This window comes from Schistocerca nitens, chromosome 4 (assembly GCF_023898315.1).
Source record: "Schistocerca nitens isolate TAMUIC-IGC-003100 chromosome 4, iqSchNite1.1, whole genome shotgun sequence".
Lineage (NCBI taxonomy): Eukaryota > Metazoa > Arthropoda > Insecta > Orthoptera > Acrididae > Schistocerca > Schistocerca nitens.
In genome coordinates, this window is record NC_064617.1 from 358,917,218 (window position 1) to 358,936,320 (window position 19,103).

At 43.4% G+C, this 19,103-nt stretch overlaps 1 protein-coding gene across 1 annotated transcript in view; it reads left to right on the forward strand.

Moving 5' to 3' along the window:
- The window catches only part of LOC126252892 (monocarboxylate transporter 14-like), a 92,171-nt gene that overhangs the window by 56,038 nt on the left and 17,030 nt on the right, over positions 1-19,103 (forward strand). Inside the window, exons 4-5 of the mRNA XM_049953862.1 lie at positions 1,884-2,389; positions 14,904-15,043. Of these exons, the coding sequence (XP_049809819.1) occupies positions 1,884-2,389; positions 14,904-15,043 (646 nt within the window). The remainder of the gene's footprint in view (positions 1-1,883; positions 2,390-14,903; positions 15,044-19,103) is intronic.

The window sequence follows — 19,103 nt, forward strand, 5'->3', positions numbered from 1 at the left end:
CTTCCGGGCGCTTTGAGCCAATCACTGCGCTGGTAGTTAAAAGTTAATGGCTGCGGTTCGCTTTGACAGTCTGTTGCGGTCGAGAGTGTGGTAATAGCCGGATGTTAGATGCAGTACGGCGTGTTTGCAGTCAGCAGTGTGACCACTGCATTTATTTTCCGTTATTCAAGCGTCTCTTCATTGCCAGTATTTTGCTAACAATTCAGCAATGTGGCGTTCTCGTCCCATGGCTTTATTTTCACTAATTTAACATTAACTTGCTATGAATTTCTCAGACGAGCTTGTGTCCGAGTACGGAATGTTAAAAAATTCACGTCTCTGTGAATTCATTGACGTTGAAGCTGCTTACAAAATTGCTTTCTTATCATACTACTCGCAACATTTTGCAGTCAACTCAATCACTTTCTTCATCAGTTCAGCTCAATTATGCCTTTAAAGGTATCACATAAATATATTTAAGTCTCTACGATTGGTAACACACTCATTTAATGTGCAGATATTTTTTGGAAGCCAAATGGCTTGTGATCGCTACTAATTCGATTTTGGGAACAATTATTCCAGGTGGTTACAGTTAAAGTGCAACTACTGTCAGAGGTCAAATGTGGGCTGTAATTATCGTTTGGTAACGCAACTTGGTAGATATTCTAATGCGTTAATCCGGTACCGATTTACGCTGAAAAAAAAATTAGTTCAAATTTGGACACCAGGTGCAAATCTGGTGCTGTAAATCCAGGAAAGACATAGAGAAATGTTCCCATGTGTAATGGATTAGGAAAGAAATGTGGTCAGAAAAGGTCAAACAAGTGAGAAAGGCGTAATGTAATTTTATTATTAATCGTCGCTTACACAGTTTGTTTAATATGAGCACCGGAGACGTTGACGAGATGTCACACAGCGCCAGATTTGCACCTAGTGGCCAAACTTGGAACTAATTTTTTTGCATCGTAAGTCGGTTCGTCATTAGCGCATTAGCATATCTACAAAGTTTCGCTGCCATACGACAATTACAGACCAACACCATAGACCTGCCTGTGTAGCTGCTCTTTAATTTCAACCACCTGGTATAATCTAACAGCATATGCTAATTCTCATTTCCACTGTCCAAAGACGTTTATTGAATATTTACGTACATTTTGAGGCATGCTTTGTCTGCCGTCATTTCGTGTTCATATGTGGCAAATTCCTACCTTTGTCTACTTAAGCCGCACTTAACAAAGCTCTTACGCATTTCAGTTCCGCCTTATTTATAGTAAAAACTACACCGTTCTTTGCACAGGATTACAGCTGTGAAGGCAGGTCTTAATGACGATCGGCTGAGACTGTAATTGTATGTTTTTCTATTTTACGAAATAAATTAAGCCAGTGTGTCCAGTCTTATCTAACACACCACGCATTTTCAGATCTTTCGAAATGCACCTTATTCAAATGATTTTGAGGTGTATTAGCAGCAGCTGTTCACTATCCAAATTTGATTATTGCAATCATAGGGAGAGGTGCCCAACACTATCGCAATGATCGATCGTAAAATGTTCGGTATTACGCTTACTAATCCTGGTAGTTCTTACGAATGGTCTTCTAGTTCATTGATGTTCAAATATGATTGCTACGTTTGCCATTCCTTAAATGGCGAGATATATGTAAATATGGGCCACTCTCTTAATTTTCTTTTTCATTGTTATAACACAGCGTTATAAAATTTATTAGTTGAATCATGACCTTCATTGTAACAAGGTCTAGTTACACAAGTCAGGGCTTAATGGTTCTACTTGTACTAGTAGCTCTATTGCACAAAGAGTAGCTATCTTACAAATGTAGAAAGTACTATATAGTAGAAGGAAGATGGGGCGCTACAGAAGAACTGATGGTTGGATGCGTTGTTCCAGGTATCGGCATAGGACTGATAATGCCGGCCACCTTCACGTGCTTCAACAGCTACTTCGACCGCAGGAGGACGTTCGTGATGGGCGTGGTGCAGTTCGTCGTGGGGCTGGGGACCGTCGGCATCCCGGTCATGGCGCAGAGGCTCGTAGCGTCGGTCGGCTTCAGAATGACGCAGGGTATACTGTTCGCAGTCAGTCTTCTGTTGTTCCCTGGAATGGCGGTTATGAGACCTATAAAATATTCGGAGAGTTATCAGAGCGTAGAAAGTAATGAAGACTCCTCAGTACAAACTGGCAACCCAGAGGAAACACACGAAGAAAATCAAACTGGAAAGAAAAAAGGATCTGTGATAGACTTAGTGGAGGCAAAGTTCGTACACGACTTTATGACACGAAGCTCAGAGAATTTGAATTATAATCGTCTTAACACGTCGGACGAGAACGCTGAGAAGCATGAGAGATCAGATGATGGGAAATGTGACCTTCTGCAAAAGGGGAGAAATGCTAAGGTGAGTGGTAACTACAGAAACTTCCTATTTTCAACGAAAGGAATACATATGTAAATGATAGATGGAATCAACGAAGGGATTACAGATAATTACACCTTTTCTGCTGGAAAAAGAAATCCCAATTACTAATTGTCCTATAGGAAATTGTGAGTGAACACATTGACAGTAATAAATTTCCGTATTTCCGTTAAGTCCTCTTGAGTGCATGCCTGTTCTTCAACGCCGTCCAACACATCCAAATTCGGTATTCCTCTCGTCCAGTGTAAAAGACCAAAGCTGAAAAGCAATGACGTAGATTTTGATGAAAACCTTTGGTATTTGGAGGAATTTGGTCTTAAGTGTTATTAGGATTTCCTATCTTTTAATAACTACAATTTCTTATGGTGTCACAGTGCTTATTTTCGTTCTGGACTCTCGTTGAAGGGGATTACAATTTCTAAATAACACAAATCCATCTAGTAAAAACGCAGCTTTCTATGTGATGGTAATTTCTGACTCCTCATTTTCATTAATTAAATTTGACGTTTATACAGTTTTCATATTCTGTTTTAAATTGTTTCCCTCTCAAGCGGAAATTTCAAATCTTTGTACTTTATTGGGTCTCAAACTCGGACAATTGTCTATTTTGCCAATCGAGCTGTCTAGACACAATGTTCCAGTGCCTCCCCCATACTTTTCAAATTCCAAGAGGCTCAGATGCGTAACGGACGCAATTAATCATGTACACTGAAGAGCCAAAGAAACGAGTACATCTGCGTAATATCGTGTAGGGCCCCGCGAGCGGACAGAACTGCCGCAACACAATGTGACATGGACTCGACTAATGTCTGAAGTAGTCCTGGAGGGAAATGACACCATGAATCCTGCAGGACTGTCCGAATATCGTTAAGAATACGAGGTGATGCAGGTCTCTTCTGAACAGCACTTTGCAAGGCATCCCAGATATGCTCAATAATGCTCTTGTCTGGGGAGTCTCCTGGCCAGAGGAAGTGTTTAAACTCAGAAGAGTATTCCTGGAGCAACTCTGTAGCAATTATGCACGTGTGGGGTAACGCATTGACCTGCTGGAATTGCCCAAGTACGAAGTCCGTCGAAATGCACAATGGACTTGAATGGATGCAGGTGATCAGACAGGACGTTTACGTACGTATTGCCTGTCAGAGTCGTATCTAGACGTATCAGGGGTCCCATATCACTCCAACTGCACACGGCCCACGCCATTACAGAGCCTCCAACGGCTTCAACAGTCCCCTGCTGACATACAGGGTCCATGGTGATTGGAAATTTATGGTGGGCCAAACTGCTGAGGTCCCTAAGCTTACGCAGTACTTAATCTAACTTAAGGTAACTTAATCTAAGGACAACACACACACCCATGCCCGAGGGAGGACTCGAACCTCCGATGGGGGGAGCCGCCCGGTCCGTGACAAAACGCCTGAGGCTGCGCGGCTACCCCGCGCAGCTGGGGTCCATGGATTCATGAGGTTACCTCCATACCTGTACACGTCCATCCGCTCGATACAATTTGAAACGATACTCGTCCGCTCAGGCAACATATTTCCACTCATCAACACTCCAATGTCGGTATTGCCGGGCGCAGCCGAGGCGTAAAGCTTTGTGTCGCTCAGTCATCAAAGGTATGCGAGTGGGCCTTCGTCTCAGAAAGCTCGTTGAATGGTTCGCACGCTGACACTTGTTGATGGCCCAGCATTGAAATCTGCAGCACTTTGGGGAAGGATTGCGTTTCTGTCACGTTGAACGATTCTCTTGAGTCGTCTTGGGTCCCGTTCTTGTAAGACCCTTTTCCGGCCGCAGCGATGTTTTACCGGATTCCTAGTATTCACGGTACACTAGTGAAATGGTCGTACTGGAAAATCCACACTTCGTCGCTACCTCGGAGACGCTGTGTCCCATCGCTCGTGCTATAACAGCACGTTCAAACTTTCTTAAATCTTGATACCCTGCAACTGAAGCAGCAGTAACCGATCCAACAACTGCGCCAGACACTTGTTGTCTTATATAGGCATTGCCAACCGCATCGCTGTATTGTGCCTGTTCACGTATCTCTGTATTTGAATACGCATGCCTATACCAGTTTCTTTGGCGCATCAATGTGATTTGACGAAATTTCATAAGGACTAGTGCTTCTGGTATCTGGAAAGAAGGATATCAGCTCTATCAGATTAGGAAAGCGTCAGTGGTCGAGTCCTGATCTGGTAGATAACAGAAAATTTAATTACTGTCTTCTGTAGGAAAAGAGAGGGCCACAGCCCTCAGTACTGATTAACTCCATTATTTGCTTAAAGCAAGGAAAAGGCTGTAATAACCTAAAATAAGTGTTGTGATCCTAGCAGGGCAGGAACACACTGTCAAAACAGAGATCGCGGATTATAAAAAAAACACCATGTCTTCCTGCTTAAACGTGATAAATTTTTACATTTCCACCAAAAAAGCTCACGTGTCTCTCACTGTGTCTTTTCATACATGGGCTTCCTTACACTTCATACAAATTTATATCTTTTACGTTGAGATTAATCATAATACTTCTTGGCTTACCGTCAGACTTATAGGAAAATACTAACCGAGCGAGGTGGCGCAGTGGTTAGCACACTCGACTCGCATTCGGGAGGACGACGGTTCAATCCCGTCTCCAGCCATTCTGATTTAGGTTTTCCGTGATTTCCCTAAATCGTTTCAGGCAAATTCCGGGATGGTTCCTTTGAAAGGGCACGGCCAATTTCCTTCCCAATCCTTCCCTAACCCGAGCTTGCGCTCCGTCTCTAATGACCTCGTTGTCGACGGGACGTTAAACACTAACCACCACCACCATTATAGGAAAATACTAGGACGATCCTCGATTTCACTAACACTAATATTTTTTTACTGTCTAGCTCAAACCATTTATAGACACAGACTATAAATTCCACGTTTCAGTGAGCAGAATTGTTGACAAATACTGAATGTGCGTGTTCTTTGTGAGTTCGTGTGCTATTTTGTTCAGCTATCCCAAACATTTCTGCTCTGTGTAGTAAATAATTTCTTCACTGACTTTTATCCGTGTTGTACGATGGTAGTTTCTAGCCTTATGGACCCATCTGGGAGTAGCACCTGCATCTAACTTTATCGGTTATTTGTTGGATAGATTCCAGTCTCCGTCACCTCTTACAGATTTTGCCCTCTATAGCTCCCTCTAGTACCATGGAAATTATTCCCTGTTGTCTGAACACATGCCCTGTTATTCTGTCCCTTCTTGTAGCTACTGGTTTCGACATATTCCTTTTCTCTCTGATTCTACAAAGAAACTCCTAAATTTCTTATATCCTTAGTGCATTTCATTTTCAGCATCCTTCTGAAACACCACGTCTCATCTGCTTCTCTTCTTTTCTCTTCCATAAAATGCTTTGATCCAAATGCGCTAGCGGCGTTCAAGTAATACAATACTTTTTTTTATCTCGTCCGATTGCGGTGAAATAAAAGCGGAATTTGTTGCGGTACATCGTGAGATATTCCCGCTTCAGTCGCTGTAGTTTTATGAAGCTACGGTAGGCGATGGCGCTATAGGTAGCCATCAAAATGACGTCTGTAACGGAGGAGCGTTCGAAGCAGAGAGCTGAGTTTCTTTTGCCGAAAAACCAGAGCAACGCAGGTATTCATTGACGCTCGCAGAATGTCTACGAAGACCTGGCAGTGAACAGAATTACGGCGGTTCTTTAGGCCAGGTGTCTACCTTAATCGCAACAAGTAAGCTCAAACCTTTCCTACGTCCCGTGTTCCGGCCGGCCGCACACAGCTGTGAAGCGTACGATGTTGGAACGTACGGACACTCTCATTCGACGTGATCGACGGATCACAGTCAAAAACATTGTTGCTCAACTGGATCTCTCTGTTGGTAGTGCTGACACACTCGTCCGCCAGTTGGGGTACTCAAACCTGTGAATCCGCTGGGTTCGTCGCCGCCTAACAGAAGACCATAAACAGCAACGAAGGACCACCTGTATGGAATTATTTGCGCGTTACCAGACTGATCGTGGAGCACCACAGGCGATGAAACATGTATTCATCACTTCGAATCATAAACAAAACGGCAATCCACGGAGCGGCGCTACGCCACCTCTCCTCCGAAGAAAATGTTCACAGCCGCGACCACAGCCGGTAAAGTCTTCTGAGACTCTGAAGAAGTTACTCCGTTTTTCGTCCTCTATGGTGCGACGATCAACTCTGAAGTGTGTTGTGCTACCCTCAGGAAATTGAAGAAATGACATCAGCATGTTCGTCACCACAAAAATGTAAGTGAGTCTCCTTCGCCATGACAATCGAGGCCTCATACAAGCCTGCGCATCCGAAACGAGCTCACAAAACTTCGTTGGGCTGTACTTTCTTATCCACCCTACAGCCTAGATCTCGCACCTTCCGACCTCTCATCCTCTAGCTCAATGAAGCATGCACTCCGCGGGAAGCAGTACGAGGGTGATGCAGTAAGACGTTGGCTCAAACGTTGACCAGTAAACTGTTACTGTGCGAACATCCTCGTACATGACCTCCCAGTAAGGCATCGTAACGCCTTCGCATTGAACGGAGATTATGTTGAAAAATGAGGCTCTGTAGTCGGAAGAGTCGGGAATAATGTGACGTATTGGAGTCCTGAATAAAACCAACATGCTTTCAGAAAAAAAAATGCATTACTTTTTGAAAGTCCCTCGTACGTGCGCAGAAATGCTTTCCTTAAGTTAAGATCTATGTTTGATACTATTATACTCCTCTTTTGCCTGTGCTCAAAAATGGCTCTAAGCACTATGGGACTTCACATCTGAGGTCATCAGTCCCCTAGACTTAGAACTACTTAAACCGAACTAACCTAAATCAACAGGTAGTATAATTCTTCCGCATTTTCACTGACGTTGGCAACGTCATCGGCGGATATTGTCATTGATTTACTTTCGCCCTGAATTTTTATCGCTTTCTTGAATATTTTTCTCCACCGTAGCGTCTTAGACATACACTTCAAACACTGGGAGAGAACGACTGCATCATTGACTGACACTATTTTTAATGAGGGCACTTCTCTCATGATCTTATTGTTCCCCATTCAGTCTTATATAAGAGGCAGGAAAATGTAAACTTCTAATTATTTCAAAAGCAGACCTCATAGCTGTTAATACATTTATCCCACTTTGATGCAAGACGATCAATGCCTTAATGGCCCAGGTGTGCACCTCTTCTCCGTAGCAAATAGACTGTCACGGATGTCATCGGTCCATGCTGACGTCATAGGTCCCTAGGCTTACACACTACTTAATCTAACTTAAACTAACTTATGCTAAGGACAACACATACACACACACCCAAGTCCGAGGGAGGACTCGAAGTCCGAAGGAGGGGAGCCGCGCGAACCATGGCAAAGCGACTGAGATCGCGCGTCTACCCCGCGCGGCACGTATGTCTGCCTTCAGGGCTCTAAAAATATGGAAATCGCATGGGAAGAGACTGGGACTGTATGGATGAATTGTAAGGAGTTCTCAGCGAATCTTATGCAAAGTTGTCGAAACAAGCTCGGCAACATGTTGGCGGGAATGATCCTGTAACAGAATGATGCTGTCCGTGAACATTACTGTGCGTTTGGACTTGAAGGCGCGCTTCAGTTTTCGCAAAGTGTCCACGTACCTTGGTGCTTTAACTGTCGTGCAGCGTTCCGGAAAGTCAATGAGCGGGGAAGATTTGCAGTCGAAGAAAAAGGTCATCATGACTTTACCGGAGCTGCTGTTTCGACTACGCAGTAGACGTTTGGCTGGGAAGCCCTTACACGTCCTCCATACAGTCCCTATCTCTCCGCATGTGATTTCCACATTTTCGGAGCCCTGAAGGGAGACATTCGTGGCCATCGATTTATTCTGACGAAGAGGTGCACGTCTGGGTACAATCATGCTTCCATAGGCAAGCGTTAACAGTTTTCCATGATGGGATTGGCCGTCTTTTCTGACACTGGAGTAAATGTATTAAAAGTTTTGGCGATTATTTTTGAAATAGTAAACAGTTTCTCTACTTTATTCCATCTGTCTCGTTTTCATCTGACTGCCACTTACACATATTGAATATTATCTGTCGTTGTAGCTTGTATACATTTTCCTCAGAATGTCTAATACCTTGAACGTTTAATGTTGTCGAACGTCATTACTAGTTCGACGAGTTCTGTTAAGGTATCTTCAGTTTCCGTAAACTTTGCCTCAATTATCACAGTCTGTCTTTAACATCAATAGCTACTGGATACACTGATGTCCAAAGTTAAAGCAACAAACGGAATTTTTGCAAGGTTGTGTTTATTTTGCCACGAAACAGTATAAACAGGTGATAGTAAAGTTGAAACAATGTAAAAAATTCAGAACGTAATCAACTGCAACATGCATAACGGTACACAAAAATGTGTTTCGTTTTCTTACAACTTGACGGATTTGCACACGTATTCTGACAACTGGTTAATGTGCTCAGTACGGGGTGTGAGCACCTCTGGCACCAGTAAAGGCCTGACAATGACGCGACACGCTGTGAATGTTGTCATCAATCTCATGTTGAGTCAATAACACCCACTCTACCTGCAGTGCTGCTCGCAAATCGTAGAAAGTGGTTTGTTGATGCTGACGTGATGCAACCAGTCTCCCTTATGCATCCCAGACGTGCTCTATGGGTTTCAAATTGGGAGAGCGAGCAGGCCACGCCATACATACAATATCTTTCGTTTCGAAAAAAACTCTAACTACCCGTGCTCTATGAGGTCGTGCATTATCGTTCATCAATACGAAATTCGAGAACACAGTGCGGCGGCGCGGTTCTTTCCGTCCCTTTACGACGGACCAACACCTACCTGTGAACATTGTCTCAGCAGATCATCAGTAGGGAAGCCGAGTGAAACCTACTGTACTTCGACGTGAACCAGGCTGCAATTGAAGTCACTAATCTACGTTTCGGGAGAAAGTTTTCACACAAATGAAAGGTTAGAAATTTTGTCCTCAATTAACATATTCTGAAACTTGGGTGAACAAGTATCACTGCCAAGCCCGTGCTAGTCTTAACAGTCACTCACAATCCCTTTCACTCACGTTAGCAAGTTTATGGTGTTTCATTTCCCGAAAACGTAATAGCTACAAAAATACTGATTGTTTTTTATTGATAATGCTCGCCAAATATTAAGTCTGTCGGTACCAAATACAGTCACAGTTTTTAGCCACCGACCTGCCCAATACGGCACGCGGAATTTATGTCTTTACTCGTCACAAAATTCACTTACAATTTCCGAAACTTCTACACAGCCATCGGAATAATTATGCCGTCACTTTACAACACTTTTGATGTATGAAACACTGTTAGATCCGGCAACTTGTCATTTCCATCGGAACTACTACTACACACGTCCGTACTGTTTCATGGCTAGGCTCCCATACTTCTTTAGAATACTCAAAGTCTTCACTATCAGCAGAGAAAGGCGCGCGAAGAATACTGCTTTACCATTGGTCAGTTTACTCAACAGCCAATACTAAAACAACACTCTCCAGCGTCAATTCGCGCTTTTCATCAATAACCAATCGCAAAATAGTAAACCTAATGGTTGCACTTTTTACCGACGTAATTATCTAATATGCTGAAGTTTTGCTTATGCATAAAGTTATTTACTATTGTTATTTATACCTGAATTAACTTTCCCTATACCATAAACTTACTTTACAAATCTGTTCTACAAAAATCCCCTTTGTCTATATCCATACTTCTTCTAAATGTTCCCACACTAAATCCTACTACATAACTCGTTGAACAATTATCTTAATATTAACCTTAAACCACACTCACGCATCATTCATACTGCTAAAACTCATTTATAACATTCTACATACACAAAAAGACATAATAACACTTTACGAAAATACTAGAACAGTTTATGAAAAATATTCTGTTACTTCAGTGCATTCTAGTGGGCACAATCGAAACTAAAATCACAGTCCCCCTATGCAATATTGTTCTCTATCGGCTGATACATAAACTACGTGCGCGTCCAGTCTCTCGTCACCATTTGTCACTACCCAACTCTGAGACACATCTCCCACTTAATCGCCTCCAAGGCAGGATCGTTATACGGCGCTACGCCTCAACAGCACCTCGCAACAACAGCGGATGAGATCCCAAGATCTCCTCAAGGTACCTCACAGTAGTTCAATCTTGCTGATTCACCCATACAATTTCATGTAGATGTTCGAATGATCAACATAATCCGTGCCCACACTATTAGGGGTCCTCCTCGACATCGGTCTTTTTCCACTACGTCTGGGTCCCGAAATCCTGTTCTGCCCTCCAGATGCGAATCCATCGAGAATCACTCTCCAGGCCAAATGGGACTCATCTGTGGAGAGAACATTGGCCCACCATTCAACCCTCCAGCTGGCATGTTAACAGCTCCACTCTAGAGCCGGCCGGAGTGGCCGAGCGGTTAAAGGCGCTACAGTCTGGCACCGCACGACCGCTACGGTCGCAGGTTCGAATCCTGCCTCGGGCATGGAAGTGTGTGATGTCCTTAGGTTAGTTAGGTTTAAGTAGTTCTAAGTTCTAGGGGACTTACGGCCACAGCAGTTGAGTCCCATAGTGCTCAGAGCCATTTGAACCAATCCACTCTAGACGTTCCCTTCTGCGAAGACACGCCAGAGGTAAACAGACAGCAGGTCTGCAACAATAAAGGCCACTCTGCTGAAGCCTTCTGTGTACCGTTTGGCTCGATACAACACGTCCAGGGGATGCTGCGAGGTCAGATGTCAGTTGCAGTACAGTACTACGGCGGTACCGTCGTGCCCTTACAACCAAATAACGTCACAGTCTTTCTGATGTCGTACATGGTCGGCCCTGTCTACGTCTCCGGGCTATAGTTTCGGTCTCTGTAAATTGCCGCCTCATCCGAGAAACAACAGAACGATTCACATTAAGCCATCGGGCCATATCAGTTTGGACTCTCCGGCTTCCATTCTTCCTATTGCCCTCCACAGCGGAGAGTCTGTGGACGTCTTCTCTGTGCCACATTGCACCGTCTGTGACTGCGTACATAGCGATTGTGGGTATAGAACTACCCTGCAAACAGTAGCCCGCTTAACAAGTGCCTGATGTCACGGTTGGTGTGGTTATCGGGTGACCGGAATGCCACCTTCCGTGCAGAACACAATCGTTTTGGTCGGGGAAATAGCTTCTAAAAAATTGCATTTGGAAGACATATCATTTGAAAAACACCAGTTCAAAAATTTAAGAAGTACATGTGTAATGCAATTTATTTAAGAACTGTAAGACAAAGAAAGTCTTTGAAATACTGATTTCAGAAATTCTGTAGCTTTGTTTGACCGCAAGTCTTGCAAAGCTGTTTCAATCTCTGATTCTAACACTACAATTACTGCGTCTTTCAAATCGACACCTATTTTTTCTTCTATCACATCAGCACACAGTCTGCTTCTTCGTAGGGACACTCACTGTACGATTCCCACCCATCGGCTCCCTCACCTACGTTAAAGAGTGGAATATCTCTTGCACTCTTAATGTGGACGTCCTCGCTTTTAATTTAACCGAAAATTATTTCAACTTTTTTACATGCTGAATTTGTCCTTCCGACGACCATTTAATTTTCAGTGCTTTGACATTGCTTTAGTTTTCCTGTATGTTCTTTTTAGTTCCTTCCAATCTGCAAACAATCCTGCCTGAGCAACATCAGCAACTGAACGTTATAGCACATGTTGAAAATACCGCTTCAGTTGTAAGGTTCTTTTTATGTAAGACACGACCTGTTTCGGACTCTAACGTGCCCATTCCAGGTGTTATAACTTTGTGCTGCAAACCCGAGCGCCCCAGTGGACGAATACAGGACGCGGTAATGATGGGCACGTAAGAGCCCGAAACCGGTCGTGTTTTAAATAAAAAGATCCTTACAACTGGAGCTGTATTTACAACCTCTGCCTTAACATGTGACTTATGTTTTGGTTGGCAGGAGAGCCAACACCGTGTTACTAGAGGAGGCGGAAAGGCACGCGTTTTAGCTCACGCAGGCTGGCGTGAGGTCTGGAACAGGACAAGGAAATTAGAATTCAGAAAAAACGGACGTAGCTGGTGGAATACTTAACTTTAATCCATTAATGGTGAACGTCGGTCTTGACGGTACATGATTCATAATATCAATAGTAACTGATAATGGCGCCTTGCTAGGTCGTAGCAAATGACGTAGCTGAAGGCTATGCTAAACTATCGTCTCGGCAAATGAGAGCGTATTTTGTCAGTGAACCATCGCTAGCAAAGTCGGTTGTACAACTGGGGCGAATGCTAGGGAGTCTCTCTAGACCTGCCGTGTGGCGGCGCTCGGTCTGCAATCACTGATAGTGGCGACACGCGGGTCCGACGTATACTAACGGACCGCGGCCGATTTAAAGGCTACCACCTAGCAAGTGTGGTGTCTGGCGGTGACACCACAACTTATATTCCTGTACTCCTTCGTCTTCTTGAACATTTTTGTATATCCTCCTTTTGTAGATCAGTTGAGATATTCCTTCCGCTACACAATATTCCCTCTCAGTTACCTTTCTTATATCTAAATTCATGTGTCCACTTCCTGTGATTTGCGTTTTTAGGGGTGTCCATTTTTCTTATGATTAATTTCCCACTGTGGTATTCGTTATCACACTATTCATGGTCTCAGATAACTTGAAACGCTGTTCTGCAGTTCTCAGTATTTCACAATCCCACTTTTTGTACACATTAATATACGTGAATATTCTCTAACTTCTCAGTATTTCACGATCCCACTTTTTATACACACTGATCCACGTGAATATTCTCTTTAACTTCATTCTACTCTTCGTCGTACTTAAATTGCTTATTTGTCATAGATACGCCTTATATTCCAACATCTGATTTTGGAATCTCTGTCTCACCATGATGTACTCCAGCTGATGTCTTTGCGTGTCTTCAAACCTTTTCCATAACTCATAAAGATAGTTTTCAGGTGTAAGAGACCGAGAAATGCTGTTTAGTGGTTGCGACGCTGCGTTCGCAAACTTAAGCAGTTGGGCTAAAATTCCCATCCGTCATTCAGTTTTAATTTTACCCTGGTTAACCTATGACGAATGAAGAACCCAGCGAGATGGCGCAGTGGTTAGCACAGTGGACTTGCATTCGGGATGACGACGGTTCAATCCCGTGTCCGGCCATCCTGATTTGGGTTTTCCGTGATTTCCCTAAATCACTCCAGGCAAATGCCGGGATTGCATTTCCTTTGAAAGGGCACGGCCAATTTCCTTCCCCGTCCTTCCCTAATCCGATGAGACCGATGACCTTGCTGTTTGATCACTTCCCGCAAACAATCCAATCCAATCCAATAAACGAATGAGGAAAATATACTTTTGAGGGCCAATCTCCTTCCATTGTTGTTGTTGTGGTCTTCAGTCCTGAGACTGGTTTGATGCAGCTCTCCATGCTACTCTATCCTGTGTAAGCTTCTTCATCTCCCAGTACCTACTGCAGCCTACATCCTTCTGAATCTGCTTAGTGTACTCATCTCTTGGTCTCCGATTTTTACCCTCCATGCTGCCCTCCAGTACTAAATTGGTGATCCCTTGATGCCTCAGAACATGTCCTACCAACCGATCCCTTCTTCTAGTCAAGTTGTGCCACAAACTCCTCTTCTCCCCAGTTCTATTCAATACCTCCTCATTAGTTATGTGATCTACCCATCTAATCTTCAGCATTCTTCTGTAGCACCACATTTCGAAAGCTTCTATTCTCTTCTTGTCCAAACTATTTATCATCCATGTTTCACTGCCATACATGGCTACACTCCATACAAATACTTTCAGAAATGACTTCCTGACACTTAAATCTATATTCGATGTTAACAAATTTCTCTTCTTCAGAAACGCTTTCCTTTCTATTGCCAGTCTACATTTTATATCCTCTCTACTTCGACCATCATCAGTAATTTTGCTCCCCAAATAGCAAAACTCCTTTACTACTTTAAGTGTCTCATTTCCTAATCTAATTCCCTCAGCATCACCCGACTTAATTCCACTACATTCCATTATCCTCGTTTTGCTTTTGTTGATGTTCATCTTATATCCTCCTTTCAAGACACTATCCATTCCGTTCAACTGCTCTTCCAAGTTCTTTGCTGTCTCTGACAGAATTACAATGTCATCAGCAAACCTCAAAGTTTTTATTACTTCTCCATGGATTTTAATACCTACTCCGAATTTTTCTTTTGTTTCCTTCACTGCTTGCTCAATATACAGATTGAATAACTTCTCCTTGTGTTCGGCGGCGCGTTAAATCGTTATCTTCTCTCCCTTCGATCGAGGTAAGTAAATTAAGGAGAAAAAAGAAAGAAGAATTCCAACAAGTTTTGTACATTAGATTTTAAGTCTCCGAGCTACTGCTTGGAATAAAAGTGACGCATGTGTAAGAGATGTAGAAGAGTGCATAGGCTTAGGCACAAACTGATAGCTTGTACTTGCAGGAGGAAGATAAGGTCAAGAGCGACAGCAAGACAACTCGGCGTGGCGGCGGCAGCCTGCGACCACGGGTCTCCGTCACCAGCGTGGTCAGCGCAGCCTTCCCGGATTCTGTGGGCAACAAGTCGCAGAATTCGTCCAAAAGGTTACGATCCTGTATTCGTAGCCACGGGCCTTGTTACTGTATATAAAACGACAGTCTGGATTAAAGGTTAACTATTGTGATCATGGCCCTTTTCGCATCGCTACTAACTAGCACTAGTGTCATTTATATAGGTTATGGTATAGTAAGCTCTAAGGAAAAAATACCAGGGTTCTTTGATAAGTCTGGTAAGAAAGCCGAACAAATATTGTTTCGTAAACAACACACCTCACTTCTTCAAAAACGGTTCAAATGGCTCTGAGCACTATAGGACTGAACATCTGAGGTCATCAGTCCCCTAGATTTAGAACTACTTAAACCTAACTAACCTAAGGACCTGCCCGAGGCAGGATTCGAAATTGCGGCCGCAGCAGCAGCGTGGCTCCGGACTGAAGCACCTAGAACCGCTCGGCCACAACGGCCGGCCACCTCACTTCTCGACGTAAGTCTGCTTTGAGAGATATACACTTGGTCCAGCTATCCTCTAACAAACTCTTCGTCCCAGTAAGCCAAAGTTTCAAGGTAGGCAACAGCAAGAAGTCACATGGGGCTGAGCCTGGTGAATAGCGTGAATGAGGAACCTTCAAAGCCCAATTAATGCACTTTCACCATCGTTCCGCTGACGTGTGGGATAGTGCATTATCATGGTGACATAGTACTTCTTCGAGTGCCAACCTCGATCTTTTTTCAGCCAACGCAAGTTTCAAACGATCCGATAATGAAGCATAATAGCGTCTAGTTACGGTTTTGCCTTGTTACAAGTGATCTACATGGATTATTCCTCGGGAATAAAAGAGCTACTACTAGCAATATGGCTAACACGTCAGATAAAAATCGCAAGGCCTTAAACCAGGGCTGCGGTCAGGCCATTCATGTGTACTACGTCTGCCAAACCAACTACCTGGAAAATGATCATGCAGTCTTTCGCGGACATCGTTTGCAAGATGTGCAGGTGCTCCATCCTGCATGAATGATGCTGTAAATTGTTCCACTGTGAAATTACTGGCCATACACGATTTTGCAGCATTTACAGGTATCTTTCACCTTCATTGTGTTCCGCAGAAATAAAGGACCAACAACTTCGGATAACGTGATGCCACACTACACTATCACCTTCGGATGCCCCTGTGCTTCTTTTCGGCTACCCAGTAATGGCAGTTACGCCAGTTTACAGATCCTATAATGTGGAAAACTGCCTCATCAGTCCACAGAATGTTCTCAAAAAGCGTGGGCCAGTCATCATTTTAACTCAAGAAAATTTATCCAAACTCAGTTCTTCTGTCACAGTCATCAGGAAACAACTGTTGCATGTAACGTGGCTCAGTGGCGTAAAAGTGAGGTCTTTTACATCATTGTACTGGTTAGCAAGAAAGACCACTTTCACGAGATCCTTGACGCAGTGATTTCTTAGGGTGCCTCATGAACATTTCACGAACTCTGTCAACATTTTCTGGTGTCCTCGAAGTCGAGGGTCTCCCCGATCTTGTTGCACCGGCGACACTCCCTGTTGTTAGTAATTTGAAATGGCAATTTTTAACTGTTTTTGCATCCAGCGTTGCATGGATCACTCGTTCAGCCCTCAACGACATTTGTACTCGCACCACTGTGCCCCAGACGTCACAAACAGCTGCTGTTTTGGCCCGTTCGTCCACAGTCAGAGGCGTCCTTTTGTAATTGAAACTAAAGAAGAAATGATGTTAAACACAACCTCATTGAGTGCTGTTTCTAACAAAAGTAGGTCTAAGAAAATTTGTTCATAAATAAAGAACTATTTAAAACTAGGGAGTGACGTATCAGACACTCCGTAGGATATTTGTTATAAAATTCGGTGACCAAACGTTGCCCTTTCTTCCAAATCTTTATAATGATTATACGGCATACACTGCCATCCCTTGTTCACATGGCTGCACGCATAGATTCCTGATTTGGCGAACACTGAGACTCACACCTTCACTCGATCTTAATCAGATACACAGCGTCTGTACCTCTTTGGAACAGCAAGTGAAGCGTGGCGAACAACAGCATTCCCACTGTTGGGTCCTGCCCATTCGTCTCGTATAGGGTGCCTAATGGATGTTGCGTTCTCGGAATGCTATACAAAAATTCAAGCAAATCACATTTGTAGCTTTTATACAATAAACAGGATAGACAATAGACTACTTAACTTTGAATTTACAGTGGTGTCGCAAACGATGGGCGACATGCAAACAATCAAAGTCCTTTGTCGTATACATCGTTCATGCGAGTTTGTCACACAGTTTGTGGATCACTAATAACGGCTATCGTAGTGCTCTCTTCTAGGATCGAGCTAGTACTGTCCTAATACTCTCCGGCCGAGGCTGGCAGGAGCGGTGTTTATATTCTCTTCGGCTAGAGGACGACCCTGTCGTGGTGCGGTCCTTGTCAGCGGGCTATTGGCTGACGTCTTCTCACCACCTTCTTTGCTCTTATGATCTTCGTCTTCGTGCCGGCACTTGCCGATACACCATTTGATAGATCAATAAACAAATCGCAAATTAATGGCTTCACCTGGTAAGAAGTGGTGTACCAGGCGTAGCCATGTAACATGGTGTATGTAGAGTGGTCGTAACAGAATCCTATATGACAATTGCCGAAGAAACTTGTGAACACTCTTCGTCACCGAATTGAGTCCATTACCAAAATTGAGGCTGTGTTACACAGTATTAAAATGGTGCCTCCGAGGGGATGACTATCCTTTCCGTCCGGTGTACTTGTAAGTCAAGGAATTTGATTCGTACGAACAATGCTAATATACAATTAAGCCTCAAACCATAAGAATTACGGAGAGGGTAACATGCATATATAAAAGGATAGGGCCAAACGATTTACACAAAGACTGTCCAGTTGCATAATTTGGTTTTGAAATGCCTTGATTTTATAAGTACATGTTCTGAAAGTAAAGCACTCACACGTATGAGCTCATGAAAAATCAAGTAATTGCTAGTAGCATTAAATTACTAATAGTACTGTTAAGCAGTGATGTCCTCTGTACCACAATATACCAACGCATATGTCATAGTCCAACTCAGTGCGAAGCTGGCAGTCAGTATTTATGAGTACTGCTGCCTGCTAAGTACCGTCATACCCAGAGTACTAAAGTCTGAAAGACAAATATTACAGAAACGTTATTTCGTTCTGGTTTCCTTTCTAATGTCAGCATCTCTCCAGCTTTGTAGCTGTAGTACAGTATTTGCAGATTCACGTGTACTATGAATTCTTGCATCCTTTAGTGGGACAAATAAACGTGATAAGTCAAATACAGTGTGTAACAAAAACGTATGGCCAATCTTTCAGGAAACATTCCTCACCCATAGAGCAAGAAAAAATGTTGTATGTGGATGGGTCCATAAATGCTTTATTTCCATGTTAGAGCTCAGTTTCTACAACTCTTCAAAACATTAATCGTGGGAAACGAACAGAAAAATAACGCATCAGCATGGTATGAAACACTTTCCTAACTGCAGTGTTAAAAATGCCCTCTGTCAGCAATGATACACGCATCAATCCGCCGTCGCATTAAATACCTTATGCGCTGAGTATCCATGCAGAACTGCTCACTGTTTCACAGCCTTCCACAGTACACGCACTAAGACTCTGTACATTACTGGGTTTCCGCACACAAGACTTTCAAATGCCCTCACAAATGAGAGTCCAGTGGGTTTAGGTCCGGAGAGCTTGGAGGCCAAGGAATTGTTCCCCCTCTTGCTATCCATGTCTCACGGAACCTACCACAGTCCATGATGAACATTAAACAGTTGGTATAACGTGCTTGATGCTAGTAGAGGTTAGTCGCATGTCATCACAATAATGAAGAGAGTCACATGTCAACATTACCTTCGTTCCAGTGGAACAACGAACACTAGCGCCGAATCTAAGTAAATGCGGTGGATAAAAAGTAGTGGCAACATTATTATAATTCATACCAGACTTTACTGACAGATGTTCACCGAATTCTATGCCCTCAATATAATCGCCCTGCATCTCGATCACCTTCCCCCAAACAGGTGGATAGCGTCGTACACTATCAGCGCGGCCCTCTCTG